This window comes from Triticum urartu, chromosome 4 (assembly GCF_003073215.2).
Source record: "Triticum urartu cultivar G1812 chromosome 4, Tu2.1, whole genome shotgun sequence".
Classification (NCBI taxonomy): domain Eukaryota; kingdom Viridiplantae; phylum Streptophyta; class Magnoliopsida; order Poales; family Poaceae; genus Triticum; species Triticum urartu.
The window spans coordinates 448,242,084-448,257,994 of record NC_053025.1 but is presented as its reverse complement, the minus strand read 5'-3'; the positions used below and the strand labels follow the sequence as shown (position 1 = coordinate 448,257,994).

The window sequence follows — 15,911 nt, the reverse complement described above, 5'->3', positions numbered from 1 at the left end:
ATTCATAAAACTATTTAGGGAGATTGTTCTTCGGTATGTGACTCCCCCAATGGTCCAATTAGTTTTTGTTCTAGTGCTTTATTTATTGCAAATTTTTGCTGCTAAGGTGACCCTGTTCTTGAGCTTGCATGTCAAATTTATATGGTCCAAAGTAGTTTTAATGCATGATATAGTCTCTAGGCACTTGTGAGAATAGTTTCTATCAATCTTGTTGAGTATGGTTCACTTTTATTTTGAGTCACTACAAAATTTCAGAAATTTTTCAGAGAAATAAAAATGCATAGGGAAATGTACCAAGGTGGTTCCTCAAGGAAGCAAGGATTTAGGCTCGCGATACGTGAGCCGGACGATGAACCACCGAGGGAAGCTCAAGAGCAGCCTTGTGAATGGTCGTCAGAGGAGTTTATGGTCCAGGCAGGCATCAAGGATGAATTTGATGCGTATATGCGAAATGCTGATCTTGAGGACTTCGTGTCAGATAAGTGCCTACAGTACCACTACTTAACTGATTCCTTTGTGAGGAGGTTTAAATTTACATCCTCGCGCAATTCTCACGCTGTTTTATTTGATCTTTATGATAAATCATATACCATGGACTAAGAAGATTTTAATACTGCTTGTAAATTCCCGCAGTGAGGCAATGTTAGTGAACCTCACAAGTCTGAATATAAAGACTTTCTTGCTAGTATTACTGTGGGGGAATCTAGGGAAATCACACAAGCTGCCATAGGGAGCATTCATTTCCCTTCCATACATTATTTTGCTCTCTTTATTGGTAGATGCATTAACAGTAAAGATGAGGCTTGTCACATGTGCGTTCCAGATCTTAGTGTCCTCAAGAGTGTGGTATTAGGTGATAAACAATATAACTTGGGGGCCATTGTTGCACGAAGGTTGCATCTTAACGGTATAAGTGGAGATTTGTTTGGTGGAATTTATGCAACTCGTGTAGCTAATTATCTTAGTATACCCATACATGGAAATGATATAGAGTTGCCTCCTGCTTATCTAGATTATAATGCTATGGTTTGCCATCAGTTTCTTGAGATGAACGAACAGTTTCTCCAGTACCGACTAGTCTTTGACAGACAGCGCACTGTCCATGTTGCCCTCCTTGCTCCTACTTTCTTTAACTTTCCGGCAAAAAGGAGATATGTTATAACCAGGGAGGAGGCGAACGAGTACAAGAGGAGGACGGAGGCAGCTCGCCACCAAGCTGCGGCTCTTTAGGAAGTAGCTGCTGCATCTCAGTACAACCCCAGCTACGACTTTGGATACCCACCAGGCCAGCGGTGGCCATAGACCAACTTAGGCCAAAACCCTAAGCTTGGGGGAGTACGTATTTCTCACCGACATTACATTCATGTTCACACACTCATGCCAGTTGTCGGTGCTCATACTTTTTCATTGTACTATCCATGCTAGTTTATTTTCTTTTCTAAGCCTTCTTCTTGTGTGTTTGAAAAACCTTAAGAAAAATAAAAAAATTAGTTGTAGCTTTTAGCTAGTTTACTTTCCATGCCTGTAGTAGTAGTAACTAAAAGAAAACCCAAAAATATTTATCGTTATTCTTTTGCTTGTTAGGAGCTTTCCCATGTAAATAGTTTTATTTCCTTTCTATTTCTTTGGGGGTCGAGAGGAGAAGACCATGATGAAAATGTTGAGTGGCTCTCATATGCATTATTGTTGATTTAACCAAGAGCCCATATTACCTTGTCTTCTCCTTTGTATTAAATGCTTGCAGATTCCAGCTTAGTCCAATGCACGTGCACTATTATTATTATCCACATTGTTCGGTCGTGCAAGTGAAAGGCAATAATGACGATACATGATGGACTGATTGAGATGAGAGAAGCTGGTATGAACTCGGCCTATCTTGTTTTTGTAAATATGATTAGTTCATTGTTCCTGATTCAGCCTATTATGAATGAAACATGTTTGCAATGACAATTAGAGATTATAGTTGCTCATGCCATGCTTAATTAGCTAGGAGCTTATAATGGTTTACCTTGCGTGCCAACATGCTATTAAAATGGTTGTGATGTGGTATGATAGGGTGGTATCCTCCTTTGAACAATTCGAGTGGCTTGACTTGGCACATGTTCACGCATGTAGTTGAAACAAAATCAACATAGCCTCCACGATATTTATGTTCAGGGTGATTTATATCCTACTCATGCTTGCACTCATTGTTGATTAATCTTAATGCATGTTCATGACTGTTGTCGCTCTCTAGTTGGTCGCTTCACAGTCTCTTTCTAGCCTTCACTTGTACTAAGCGGGAATACTGCTTGTGCATCCACTTCCATAAAACCCCAAAGTTATTCCATATGAGTCCACCATACCTCCTATATGCGGTATTTACCTGTCGTTCCAAGTAAATTTGTATGTGCCAAACTCTAAACCTTCAAATGAAATTCTGTTTTGTATGCTCGAATAGCTCATGTATCAACTAGGGTTGTCTATATATTCCTGCTAGGTGGGTTATTCTCATGACGAGTGGACTCCGCTCATCACTCACGAGAAAATGGCTGGTAACCGGGATGCCCAGTCCCATGCTCAAATCAAAATAATTACAAACAAAACTCCCCCAGGATTGTTGTTAGTTGGAGGCACCCGTTGTTTCGGACAAGCCATGGAATGATGTTTGCTAGTGGGGGGGGGGGAGTATAAACTTTACCATTCTGTTTGGGAACCGCCTATAATGTGTGTAGCATGAAAGATATCGAGATCTCTTGGTTGTTATGTTGACAATGAAAGTATGCTACTCAAAATATTATTTATCTCTGTTTCAAAATTCGAGCTCTGGCACCTCTGCAAATCCCTACTTCCCTCTACGAAGGGCCTATATATTTACTTTTATGTTGAGTCATCATCCTATTATTAAAAAGCACCAGTTGGAGAGCACCGCTGTCATTCGCATGCGTTGCTATTAATTTACATTGAGTATGACTGTGACTGGATCTCTTTTACCATGAATTACAATGTCTAGTCAGTCCTTGATCTTCAGGAGTGCTTGCATTTATGTTTTGTGATCTCAGAAAGGGCTAGCGAGATACCATCTTGTTATATCATATTATGATTGTTTTGAGAAAGTGTTGTCATCCGAGATTTATTATTATTGCTCGCTAGTTGATTATGACATTGATATGAGTAAACATGTGACCTAAATGTTATTGTGAATATGGTTAGTTCATAATCTTTGCTGAAAACTTGAATGCTGGCTTTACATATTTGTAACAACAAGATCAAACAGAGTTTGTAAAAGTTTTTCTTCATCACTTTCAGTTTGTCAACTAAATAGCTCGAGAACAAGCGAAGGTTTAAGCTTGGGGGAGTTGATACGTCTCCAACGTATCTACTTTTCCAATCACTTTTGCCCTTGTTTTGGACTCTAACTTGCATGATTTGAATGGAACTAACCCGGACTGACGTTGTTTTCAGCAGAATTGCTATAGTGTTATTTTTGTGCAGAAATAAAAGTTCTCAGAATGACCTGAAAATCCACGGAGACACGTTTTGGAATTAACAAAAAATACTGGCGAAAGAATCAGCATCAGGGGCCCACACCCTGTCCACGAGGGTGCAGGGCGCCCCCCCCCCGGGTGCGCCCCTACCTCGTGGGCCCCCTGGGACTCCACCGACCTCAACTCCAACTCTATATATTCACGTTCGGGGAGAAAAAAAATAAGCGAGAAGGATTCATCGCCTTTTACGATACGGAGCCGCCGCCAAGCCCTAATCTTCATCGGGAGGGCTGATCTAGAGTCTGTTCAGGGCTCGGGAGAGGGGAATCCGCCACCATCGTCATCATCAACCTTCGTCCATCACCAATTTCATGATGCTCACCGCCGTGCGTGAGTAATTCCATCATAGGCTTGCTGGACGGTGATGGGTTGGATGAGATTTACCATGTAATCGAGTTAGTTTTGTTAGGGTTTGATCTCTAGTATCCATTATGTTCTAAGATTGATGTTGCTATGACTTTGCTATGCTTAATGCTTGTCACTAGGGCCCGAGTGCCATGATTTCAGATCTGAACCTATTATGTTTTCATGAATATATGTGAGTTCTTGATCCTATTTTGCAAGTCAATAGTCACCTACTATGTGTTATGATCCGGCAACCCCGAAGTGACAATAACCGGGACCACTCCCGGTGATGACTGTAGTTTGAGGAGTTCATGTATTCACTAAGTGTTAATGCTTTGGTCCAGTACTCTATTAAAAGGAGGCCTTAATATCCCTTATTTTCCAATAGGACCCCGCCGCCACGGGAGGGTAGGACAAAAGATGCCATGCAAGTTCTTTTCCATAAGCACGTATGACTATATTCGGAATACATGCGTACATTACATTGATGAACTGAAGCTAGTTCTGTGTCACCCTATGTTATAACTGTTGCATGAGGAATCACATCCGATATAATTATCCATAATTGATCCATTGCCTATGAGCTTTTTACATATTGATCTTTGCTAAAGTTATTTTTCCGTTGCCACTATTATGATTGCTACAAAAACTACTATTGTTACTTTTGCCACCGTTACCGTTACTTTCATACTACTTTGCTACTAAATACTTTGCTGCAGATATTAAGTCTTTCATGTGTGGTTGAATTGAAAACTCAACTGCTAATACTTGAGAATATTCTTTGACTCCCCTTGTGTCGAATCAATAAATTTGGGTTGAATACTCTACCCTCTAAAACTGTTGCGATCCTCTATACTTGTGGGTTATCATCCTCCGGCAAGGAGGAGGCAGGCATCTCCTCCGGTGACGAGGAGGACCAACCACAGTAGTGGCTCCGTCTTCTCTCGGAGGCGGCTTTGATGGACGAAGAATCCGTCCGTCAGATGGAGATCATGATGGAGTGTTCGCTCCGTCAGATGGCCTGGCGCCATCATCGCCGACGCACGTGAAGGAGGATCCATCGTCCCCACCGAGGGTCCATGTTAAGCGGGAGCCGGCATCCCCACTCCGATGCGTGAAGGACGAGTCAGCGTCCCTGCCATGCAACCGCGGCCTCCACATCAGCGGTCGCGTGAAGCAAGAGCCGACGTCCCCTCCCCCACCCCCCAGCGCCTCCGTCGCGTGAAGGACGAGCCGGCATCGCCCTCGCCGTGCAGCCGCTACACGTGCATCGACAGGCCCTCCTTGCCACCACGACGCCACCGCCGCTTGATAAAAAAGGAGCTACCGCGCGTGATCACCAATGCGCGTGGCCGCATCCTCCGCTACCTCAGAGCAGGTTGTGCCTCCGGCTCTCGAGCCGTGGTATCCGAGGCCGAGCATGCACACGGCAGCAGGCGAGGTACGACCAACACAATGTCGGTCGCCGCTTTGCGTTCACTAAGACGGATGTCGCATCGGAATTGGTCCGCAATGACCTGGACCTCACCGCGGTGTGGGTGCTCGATCGCTTCGGCACCATCGCGGAGACAGCCGCCACCGCTGCCTTGACGTCGAGCTCGCCGAGATCGGCGAGGAGTGGTCGCTTAACCTATGTAATACTCCCTCCGTTCACAAATATACGTTGTTTTAACTTTTCTTTGAATTATATATATATATATAGACACGTTTAAGTGTATTTGTTCACTCATTTCAGTCTGTATGTAGTCCATACTGAAATATCTAAAACATCTTAGTCTCTCTTTGATTCAAAGGATTTCTAAAGGAATTTTGAAGGATTCTAATCCTTAAGGTTTGATTTGTAGGATTACAATCCATAGGAATTTTTCCATAGTATTCACTTGTACTCTCTCCGGTCCTTTTAGTCTGTATATAAGTTTTGTCCAAAGTCAAACTATCTCTACTTTGACCAAACTTTAAAAAATATTAACATTCACAATGCCAAATTAATATTGTTAGATTCATTATGGAATGAGTCTCATAGTATATATATTTGGTATCGTATATGTTGATAAATTTTTAATATAAATTTGGTCAAAGTTTAACTTAACACAAATATAATATGCAGAGTAAAAAGAACCGGAGGAAGTACTAGTTTTCATAGGAAATTTTCTCTCCAACCATCGTATGTTTTTCCTGTGCACGACCAAACACTCATACTAATCTTGTACGATTGAAAATGGTATGTGATACGTCAATTTTGCATCATGCTTTTATATTGATATTTATTGCATTATGGATTGTTATTACACATTATATCACAATACTTATGTCTATTCTCTCTTATTTCATAAGGTTTACATGAAGAGGGAGAATGCCGGCAGCTGGAATTCTGGGCTGAAAAAGGAGCAAATATTAGAGACATATTCTGTGCAACTCCAAAAGTCCCAAAACTTCACGGAGCATGTTTTTGGAATATATAAAAAATATTGGGCGAAGAAAGTACCAGAGGGGGGCCACCAGCCAACCACAAGGGTGGAGGGCGCGCCCCCGATCTTGTGGGCCCCCTGGCAGGCCTCTGGTGCCCATCTTTGGCTATATGGTGTGTTTTGACCTGGAAAAAAATCAGAAGGAAGCTTTTGGGACGAAGCGCCGCCGTCTCGAGGCGGAACCTGGGCAGAACAAATCTAGGGCTTTGGCGAAGCTGTTCTGCCGGGGAAACATCCCTCCGGGAGGGGGAAATCGTCACCAACGTCATCACCATCGATCCTCTCATCGAGAGGGGGTCAATCTCCATCAACATCTTCACCAACACCATCTCCTCTCAAACCCTAGTTCATCTATGATATTCGATCTTAGTCCCAAAATCTCAGATTGGTACCTGTGGGTTGCTAGTAGTGTTGATTACTCCTTGTAGTTGATGCTAGATGGTTTATCCGGTGGAAGATCATATTTTCAGATCCTTAATGATAATTAATACTCCTCTGATCTTGATCATAAATATGCTTTGTGAGTAGTTACAATTGTTCCTGAGGACATGGGAGAAGTCTTGTTATAAGTAATCATGTGAATTTGGAATTCGTTCGATATTTTGATGAGATATATGTTGTCTCTCCTCTAGTGGTGTTATGTGAACGTCGACTACATGGAAGTTCATCATTATTTGGGACTAGGGGAAGGCATTGGGAAGTAATAAGTAGATGATGGGTTGCTAGAGTGACAGAAGCTTAAACCCTAATTTATGCGTTGCTTCGTAAGGGGCTGATTTGGATCCATATGTTTCATGCTATGGCTAGGTTTACCTTAATTCTTCTTTTGTAGTTGCGGATGCTTGCGAGAGGGGTTAATCATAAGTGGGAGGCTTGTCTAAGTAAGGGCAGCACCCAAGCACCGATCCACCCACATATCAAATTATCAAAGTAACGAACACGAATCATATGAGCATGATGAAAACTAACTCGACAACAATTCTCATGTGTCCTCGGGAGCCCTTTGCTTTATATAAGAGTTTGTCCAGGCTTGTCCTTTGCTACAAAAAGGATTAGGCCACCTTGTTGCACCTTAGTTACTTTATTTACTTGTTACACGTTACAATTTATCTTATCATAAAACTATCTGGTACCGATAATTTCAGTGCTTGCAGAGAACACCTTGCTGAAAACCACTTATCATTTCCTTCTGTTCCTCGTTGGATTCGACACTCTTACTTATCGAAAGGACTATGATAAATCCCCTATACTTGTGGGTCATCAGTATGCCATTCAATTCCTCCGGCTTTTCCTATTCTCATGTATTGCAAATCCCATGAATCAAAGAGGACCTTATATTTGTGAACAGAGGAAGTAGCTACGTTGGAATTCAAGTTTTATCTTAAGAGATGTAATTAACTGAATTTTTATGTAAATATAATAGTTCTGAAAATAAAGTATCTACAATGTTTGATGCTACCTTTAGTTTATGTATTTACGCATCAAATCTATTCATTTTGTATTATTGACGTGGATGAGTATTTTCCGCCTAATTTTAATGTCATCAACATGGAGCTTGGAACATGTAGCGCTCGAATGCTCATTTTTGGCCGATGGACGTTCAGGAGATCTTGAAACGTACGTCCCCGCTTAATTGGCATGACTTTTTTTTGCTTCATCCCTGAAGAAGAGCGGTCGCTTCTGGGTAAAGAGCGTGTACTGCCTAACAACAAGTACAGTGACACAATTTGTTGGGGATACGTCCAACAGTAACCCTGAAGGAGACCGACTTATATGGCTTTGTATTTGGAACTTGTCGGTTCCATAGATGATGAAGATCACGACATGAAAAATATCGATAGGAGCCTTGGCTACTAATTAGTGCAAGGTTCACATGCATTTGGTGAAGCCACACGTGTCCACTATGCGGAGTTGAAATATAAGGAAGCTTTCATGCCTTGGTAAACTGAGGGCACGTCATGATTTTGTGGGAACTCATGAGAGTAGCATGGTTGCTTCCTGCCAGTAATTTGCTGATTGATACAAGCAAACGACCACTAAATGTTCTAGCAGGGTGTGAGAAGAATGTCCACAATATGATAATTATGCTTATTTGGCGTATCTGGTAGCTTCGCTTAGATATGGACCATGGAAAAGAAGTACTTCCCCTTGAAACACATGTTGAGTTCTTGCAGAGTTACATGAAGTCACAGCTCCTTTTAAGGATGTATAGCACTAACGAAATCATTAAAGGGAAGATGACAGTATATGAAACTTGTTCTATGCCGGAGATTAAGAGTTATGTATCGGTACAACCTTGATCGCATCGCCGACAAACCAATAAGCCCTTGGTGGATGACTCTTTTCTTGCTCGTGATAAAATGGTGGCGGCGGGCATACCCTTCGAAGGCATGATGGCAACATAATCTTTTTAGCTTACCGGTTCTTATCGCATTGCAATGATGCTCTAGAGACGGAGATTCGCGCACTGATGCAGGGATGGCCTTGACCATACATCATTCAGAAAACCCAGACATAATCTAATCGGACTCCTCTGAGGCATTGGTGACTTTATTTGGTGATAGCTTAGCTCGCTCAGCATATGAACATCTTGCTACTGAGATCAGGTCCTTGATGGAGTAGGGAGTTTATCCCATAGAAGTTTCAATGCAAACAAGATAGGGCAGCTTACAGGCGCAACAAATGTAACACTGTTATATGAATATTGTATGGACATGTAAAGGATTGGGAAACTTACCTTTAACTGTAACCCTATAATTTTAGAATTAAACCCTGTTTACCGGAACAAGAAAAAGTTTAAAGGGGCATTTTGAACCAAATTGAAGTTTGGGGTTGTAGTGTAAACCGCTGAACAAATTAAATTTAGGAGGCGGCAGCACCGCAACGGTGTGTACACGGAACAGCAGGCAATGCGGCCCAGCCGCCGCCGCCCGCTGCGGCCAAGGGCACCTGCGCTCCCGCTTCTCCTTTTCCTCGCCGTCGCCGTTGCGCCGCCGCCGGCCGCCGCGGTGGGCGTGAACTGGGGCTTCGCGGCATCCCACCCGCTCCCGGCGGCGCAGGTCGTGCGTGACCTCCTCCTCCCCAACTCCGTCCCCCGCGTGCGCCTCTCCGCCCCCTCGCCCGACGCGCTGACCGCCCTTGCCGGCACCCGCATCGCCGTTACCATCGGGGTCCCGAACGAGCTGCTCCGCCCCCTCGCCTCCTCCAGGAAGGCAGCCGCCGCCTGGGTACACGACAATGTCACCCGCTACGCCTCCGGCGTACTGTTTGAGTAAGAGCCGCATCCCCTTCTCCCCTTTCAGTGCTCGGTTTCCTTCTCTTTTAGTCTTGCGCTGATCCTTTTCTCTTCTTTCCGACATATTTTAGTGATCTTATATCATGAAATGCGAAGGGGCCAAGGTGTATTCGTTAGATAGTTACTGTATGATACTAGTTGACTGAATAAATCAAGTCTAAATTATGCCTCAAGCTGACCCCGTTGCTATAATTAGAAATATTATAGGCTCCATTGGCACCAGATGATGCGATTAGTCAATTTGTGTCCACTGGATTTGCCAATCATGCATGCTGACATGCTCAAAACCAATATCATTAATAATGTTGACGGTTGACCAATCTGATCTGAAGGAGGAAGGCGCTGCTTTAGTTAAGTCCATTGGTTGACTTCAATAGGTTGTTATGTCTATATTGCATTAGTGCACTGGAATTTTCTTCTAGGTACCTCAAGGTCTTCTTTTCATGGAACAAACAAGTATGATCTATGAAACACTCAACAAATGTCAATTACCAACGTGCTAGTAGGTGTTTATACTCTACAAAGTTTCAGATCCTATGACTTGTGATGGATTCCTCTTGGTGAACTAAAGATGATAAAAGGAACATGCCCGGACCTAGTTAACAATGGGAAAATTTGGATGTATAGCACAGCTAGATCCTATCAATTTGTCCTGAACATTTGGGGATGGAGTGTATTTTTCTGAAGAGCTGCAAACTTCAGCGGGTAGATCTGTGCACAGATCTGTAATTTTCTGTTACAAAACTTGACCGTCCGGCTTCTGTTGATATTTCGCTTGTGGCTGAGCATTCTTCCTTTCTTTTCTAGCTTAAGTAGCAGAGATTCTTCTGTATTAATCAAATGTGTTTGGTATATTTGTATCAAATCTGAATTAATAGTAGCGGAGTGTAGGGTAATATGGTTGTTAAAGAGAGTACATAGCTGTCTAGGTGAGGTTAAATCTGGATTTGAGGCAGGCGATCTGTTTGGCAACAATGCTTAATTTGTTTGTTTCATGTTTGCATTGATGTTACATTTCACATTTTGTGGGTTTTCTTGATATTATAAGTTTTTATATTGACGAGTAATGTAATTTGTAGGTTTATTGCTGTTGGAGATGATCCATTTCTTCTTAATCATGGGCAACAGTTTCAACCTTTTGTGGTCCGTGCAGCAGCAAATATTCAACGGGCATTGGATGATGCAAAGTTATCGAGCAAGATGAAAGTAGTTGTGCCTTGTAGCTCTGATGCATACCAAAACGCATCAACTCTGCCTTCGAAAGCTTACTTCAGGCCAGATGTTAACAAAACCATGGTTGAGCTCCTCCCATTTCTTGCTAATCATAGCTCACCGTTTATGGTCGAGCTGAATCCTATTTTGAGCTTTCAGCAGAAGAAGAATATTTCATTAGACTATTACCTTTTCCAACTAATGTCGCGTCCGATAAGTGATGGTCATAGCAAGTATGACAACTACTTCGATGCGAGCATAGATGCTCTGGTTACTGCTCTAACTAAAGCTGGATTCGGTGATATGGACATCGTTGTTGGGAAAGCAGGATGGCCAACAGATGGAGCTGTGAACGCAACTTCAGCTATTGCTCAATCCTTCATGACAGGCCTGGTCAACCACCTGGCGAGAAAATCCGGGACTCCACTTCGCCCAAAATTTGCTCCAACTGAGACATACCTCTACAGCCTTTTAGACGAAGATCAACACAGTATAGCAAGCGGAAGTTATGACAGGCACTATGGCATTTTTACGTTTGACGGCCAAGCCAAGTACCATGTCAACTTGGGTCAAGGCCCTACGGCTCTCAAGAATGCGCTGGATGTGGACTACCTTCCATCGAAATGGTGTGTGGTGGACAACAACAAAGACCTTTCCAATGTTTCTTCCAGTTTCTCTGCCGCTTGCTCCAATGCCGACTGCACCGCTCTGTCCACTGGTGGCTCCTGTGCAGGTCTTGGCTGGCCTGGGAATGTGTCGTTTGCCTTCAACAGTTACTACCAGCAGCATGATCAGAGTGAGGAGAGCTGCAGCTTCAGTGGCCTAGGTTTGATAACCACAGTTGATCCATCCGTTGATAATTGCCTCTTTGCTCTTGCAATTCGCGCTTCTGCTGCTGCTTCCTTTCACCCAACATTTGCCGTGCTGTGGATACTAGTTTCGGTTTGCATTTACAGTTTAGTCTGATGTAGCTGCCCAATGACTTGGAGGCTCGATTTGAGCCTTCAAGATTTGTCCGTGTGTCTCATGTAGCATGTGTTAACTCAAAAATCTTGCGCACTGTCAAAACTAGTACTAGTATCTCTGAAGTTGTGCAAATTCGTACTACGTTGTAGAGGACTCCATGCATACTCCACTTGGCTCGGGGGGGATATAGCTGAGTTGGTAGAGCTCCGCTCTTGCAATTGGGTCGTTGCGATTATGGGTTGGCTGTCTAATTGTCCAGGCGGGGTTAGGATCTGAGGAAGCTTAGTTTGGATGATGGAACATTCGCTGTTCTGATTGTTGAGATACCGCAAATCCACTTATCCAACAATTTCAGTCCATTTTCCTACTTTTTCTGCAGCCCGTTGCAAGGAAGGAAAGAGCAAGAACTAGGGCTAAGTGCTGAGTTACGGTTGCTGACTCGGAATTGTAAGCCGAAGAAGCATTCCTGTGACCTGGCCGTATGAATGGTTTCTTTCTCAATACTAGAGCTAAATAATTAGGCATCAAAATTCAAAGAAGGTGATACTTTTCACGTACTCCTTTGGTTTGGAGGAATTTCATAAGAATTCTAGATGATAGGATTCTTATAAGATTTTTTCCTATAGAGCCCTTTGGTTCATAGGAATGGATTCCTATTCCTATATAGGATTGGTTCCTATCCTTTATATTTCATAGGAAAATAAAAATGAACCTAGACTCAATGGAAAAATTCCTTTGGTGTCAACCAAATGACATCTCGTTTTCTATTCCTACTCATAGGATTTGAGATAGATGTCATCTCATTTCCTACAAAATTCATATTCCTACGATAATTTTATCCTATGAACCAAAAGAGGCCTCAACTATTGGTACCAGGAAAGAAAGGGGATTTTGGGGGGAGATGAGAAACGAGGGGATCACGCCCCGATTAATTTTCTGTGGATAGAGTAACGTAGGAAGGAGAGGAAGGGGCAACGCATTCGCGTTTAATTAAGATAATTTTGATTCGTTTGGACTTCCACGTTCTCGTAAAGCCTTTTCGCTTACCTGACGTTACGGTTACTTGCTATGATAAGTAGTAGTACGTCAGCCTCCTCACTCGGTAGCACCAGCTAGAGTCGACCTCAGATCATGGCTTCGTCCACCTCTCTGCTCCCCACTCTCCTGGTGCTGCTCGCCGTCGCCGCCACCGCGTCGGCGGCTGCGTCGACGTTCGTCCGGGCGGCCGACCTCGCCGAGCGGCTGGACGGAGTGGGGCAGCAGCAGTGCTGGGGGACGCTGCTGGACGTCAAGTCGTGCACGGGGGAGATCATCCTCTTCTTCCTCAACGGCGAGGCGTACCTGGGGCCCGGGTGCTGCCGCGCCATCCGCATCATCGAGCGGCGCTGCTGGGCCGCCGACCTCATGCTGTCCGTCATCGGCTTCACCCCGGAGGAGGGGGACATGCTCAAGGCCTACTGCGACGCAGGCGACGACGACAACGACGGCGGCGAGGGACGTCATCATGGCGTCGGCGGGTTATCCCCGGCTCCGCCGCCTCACCGTGCTCTTGACGGCGTCGCGAGTGGCGGCACAGCCGTGCCCGTGGCGGGAATGGTTAACTAAGCCGAGTCAGTGTGTGTCCGCGTCCGCGTAGGTTCTCCTCGCGAGTCCTGATGAAGTGATGAGATGTTTGCGAAGCTGAAAAGTGAATGATTTATCTAAGTTTTGTTTGTGGAAGCATGTTAGTCATCCTCAAACCATATTAGTTTTCCCACCTACTCCTTGTTATTTCTTTAAAAAATGCTAAACGTACAAACAAATAGGGAGTTTTACATACTCTTTTCAGTATTGACCAATCACAAACTTGCTAATGCATTATGCATATGCTGTTGGACGAGAGACAACCGTGAAGAATGATTTGATCGAACCGTACCTTTCATTGATGATCCATGAGGATTATATACATAAGGAACCGTCGCCACGAACGGATGCGTCCGATTGTGGGGGTCGTGGGAATGTCGAACGGGTGCCTGTAGCAACCGACGTCCGTTTACACAAGGGAGGATTATCCCTAATAACAGAATTAATTTAAATCCTAACACTCTCCCTAATCCTCGCTTGTCCTTGAGACTGGTCATCTTTGAAATATTCTCCTCCAAAACCCTGTGGGAAAAATTGAGAAGAAAACATACAATATGCCATGAAAAACTCCTTCTAAAATCCAGTGAGAAAATAAGGAGAAAATGACATATATCGTCCATGCTTGCATTGATATTGCCTCATTAAAAACCTTACATGAGAAACCATTTGGAAAAACTCATAAAGGAAAAGAGTGCAATATTAATGATCTTATGATCTTAACATGTTATATCTTAGGAGATTTCTCCCCCTGAATTTTGCAAGTCTCGAAGTCGTCGCATACCAATTCCAGTTACATATTTATGAAACAGAGAACTTGGTAAGGACTTAGTAAACAGATCAGCGAGGTTGTCGCATGACTTCGTTTGCAAAATACTTATCTCCCCCTTTTCTTGCTGATCATGGGGATAAAATAATTTAGAAGAAATATGCTTCGTAATATTGCTCTTAATATAACCCGTTTGCATTTGTGCAATACAAGCAGCATTATCTTCATAGATAATAGTGGGTGATTTTAACGAACCAATCCCACTTGAACTTTGGACAAAGTTCATCATTCTGCGAAGCCATACACATTCTCGTGTTGCTTCGAACAAAGCAATTATCTCAGAATGATTGGTGGACGTTGCCACTAAGGTTTGCTTTGTCGACTTTCAAGAGAAGGCCGTATCTCCATGTAAGAAGACAAAACCAGTCTGCGATTTGGCATCATGGGGATCTGACAAGTATCCAGCATCGCAATACCCCACCATGGTTCTCTCTTGATTTTTCTTATAGAATAAACCAAGATCTTTGGTGCCCTGAAGATATCTGAAAATATTCTTCACACCAACCCAATGCCTTTTCGTTGGTGATGTACTGTATCTAGCCAGTAAATTAACTGCAAATGCTATGTCAGGCCTGGTGCAGTTCGGTAGCTACATTAATGCTCCAATAGCACTGAGGTAAGAAAACTCAAGTCCTAATACCTCTTCATCATCACCCTTAGGCCTAAATGGGTCTTTATCTCTTTCAAGAGATCTGACGACCATAGGTGTTTTTGACGGGTATGCTTTATTCATATTGAACTTTTCCAATACCTTTTGGATATAAGCAGACTGATGAACAAGTATTCCTGAAGAAAAATGTTCAAGTTGCAAACCAAGACAAAATTTGGTTTTACCCAAATCTTTCATCTCGAATTCCGTCTTCAAATGATTACATGCCTCATGTATTTCTCGTGTAGTCCCAATGATGTTCAAGTCATCAACATACACGGAAATTATACAAAATCCATCAGTGGATTTCTTGATAAACACACATGGGCAATCATTGTTGTTTGAGTAACCCTTCTTCAGAAGGAACTCGCTTAGTCGGTTATACCACATTCTGCCCGACTGTCTCAAGCCGTATAATGACTTTAGTAGCTTTACGCAATACATGTTGCGATTAGCTTTTGGATCCGGAATCTTCAGTCCCTCAGGAACTTTCATATAGATATCCGTCTTAAGTGACCCATATAAATATGTTGTCACCACATCCATCAATTGGATATACAAATTCATTTGCACTGCCAGTAATATCAAGTATCGGTATGTGATTCCACTCACCACAGGAGAATATGTTTCATCATAATCGATGTCGGGTCTCTGTGTAAACCCTTGTGCTACAAGCCTCGCTTTATATCTCACCACCTCATTGTTTTCGTTCCTTTCACGAACAAAAACCCATTTTGCCCCCACGGGGAAAACATTAGGAGGAGTAGGTATTGCTGCAGTAAATACCCCTCTCTTGGCAAGCGAGCGCAATTCGTCCTCTATTGCAACCTTCCAGTTGGACCAGTCTGAGCGTTTCATACACTCTGCCATGGACTTAGGTTCATGATAATGCCAGGTCATCTGCAATCTTTGAGGCAAAAAATATGTCGACAATTGTAGTCTTTCTATTGAATGATTCTCCTGATTCAACATAGTTGATGGAAATCTCATCAATACCTTC

General features: G+C 43.3%; 2 protein-coding genes across 2 annotated transcripts; both read left to right on the top strand.

Annotated features, from left to right (window-relative positions):
- The first annotated feature begins 9,199 nt into the window (after positions 1-9,199).
- LOC125551973 (glucan endo-1,3-beta-glucosidase 9-like) lies at positions 9,200-11,945 on the top strand. The gene is made up of 2 exons (XM_048715397.1): positions 9,200-9,611; positions 10,715-11,945. Exons 1-2 carry the CDS (start codon positions 9,250-9,252, stop codon positions 11,811-11,813), a joined length of 1,461 nt encoding a protein of 486 aa, XP_048571354.1. The 5' UTR covers positions 9,200-9,249; the 3' UTR covers positions 11,814-11,945.
- A 723-nt stretch (positions 11,946-12,668) lies between these two features.
- On the top strand, positions 12,669-13,546 carry LOC125553930 (egg cell-secreted protein 1.3-like). Its single transcript, XM_048717579.1, has one exon. It carries the CDS (start codon positions 12,945-12,947, stop codon positions 13,416-13,418), a length of 474 nt encoding a protein of 157 aa, XP_048573536.1. The 5' UTR covers positions 12,669-12,944; the 3' UTR covers positions 13,419-13,546.
- Positions 13,547-15,911: the final 2,365 nt, after the last annotated feature.

What these genes read in the sequence shown, in the direction of transcription:
- LOC125551973 (XM_048715397.1), top strand. Translation starts at nt 9,250, where the DNA reads ATGCGGCCCAGCCGCCGCCGCCCGCTGCGGCCAAGGGCACCTGCGCTC. An exon ending in GCCTCCGGCGTACTGTTTGA is followed by an intron (nt 9,612 to 10,714) that starts GTAAGAGCCGCA and finishes TGTAATTTGTAG; the next exon opens with GTTTATTGCTGTTGGAGATG.
- LOC125553930 (XM_048717579.1), top strand. Translation starts at nt 12,945, where the DNA reads ATGGCTTCGTCCACCTCTCTGCTCCCCACTCTCCTGGTGCTGCTCGCC.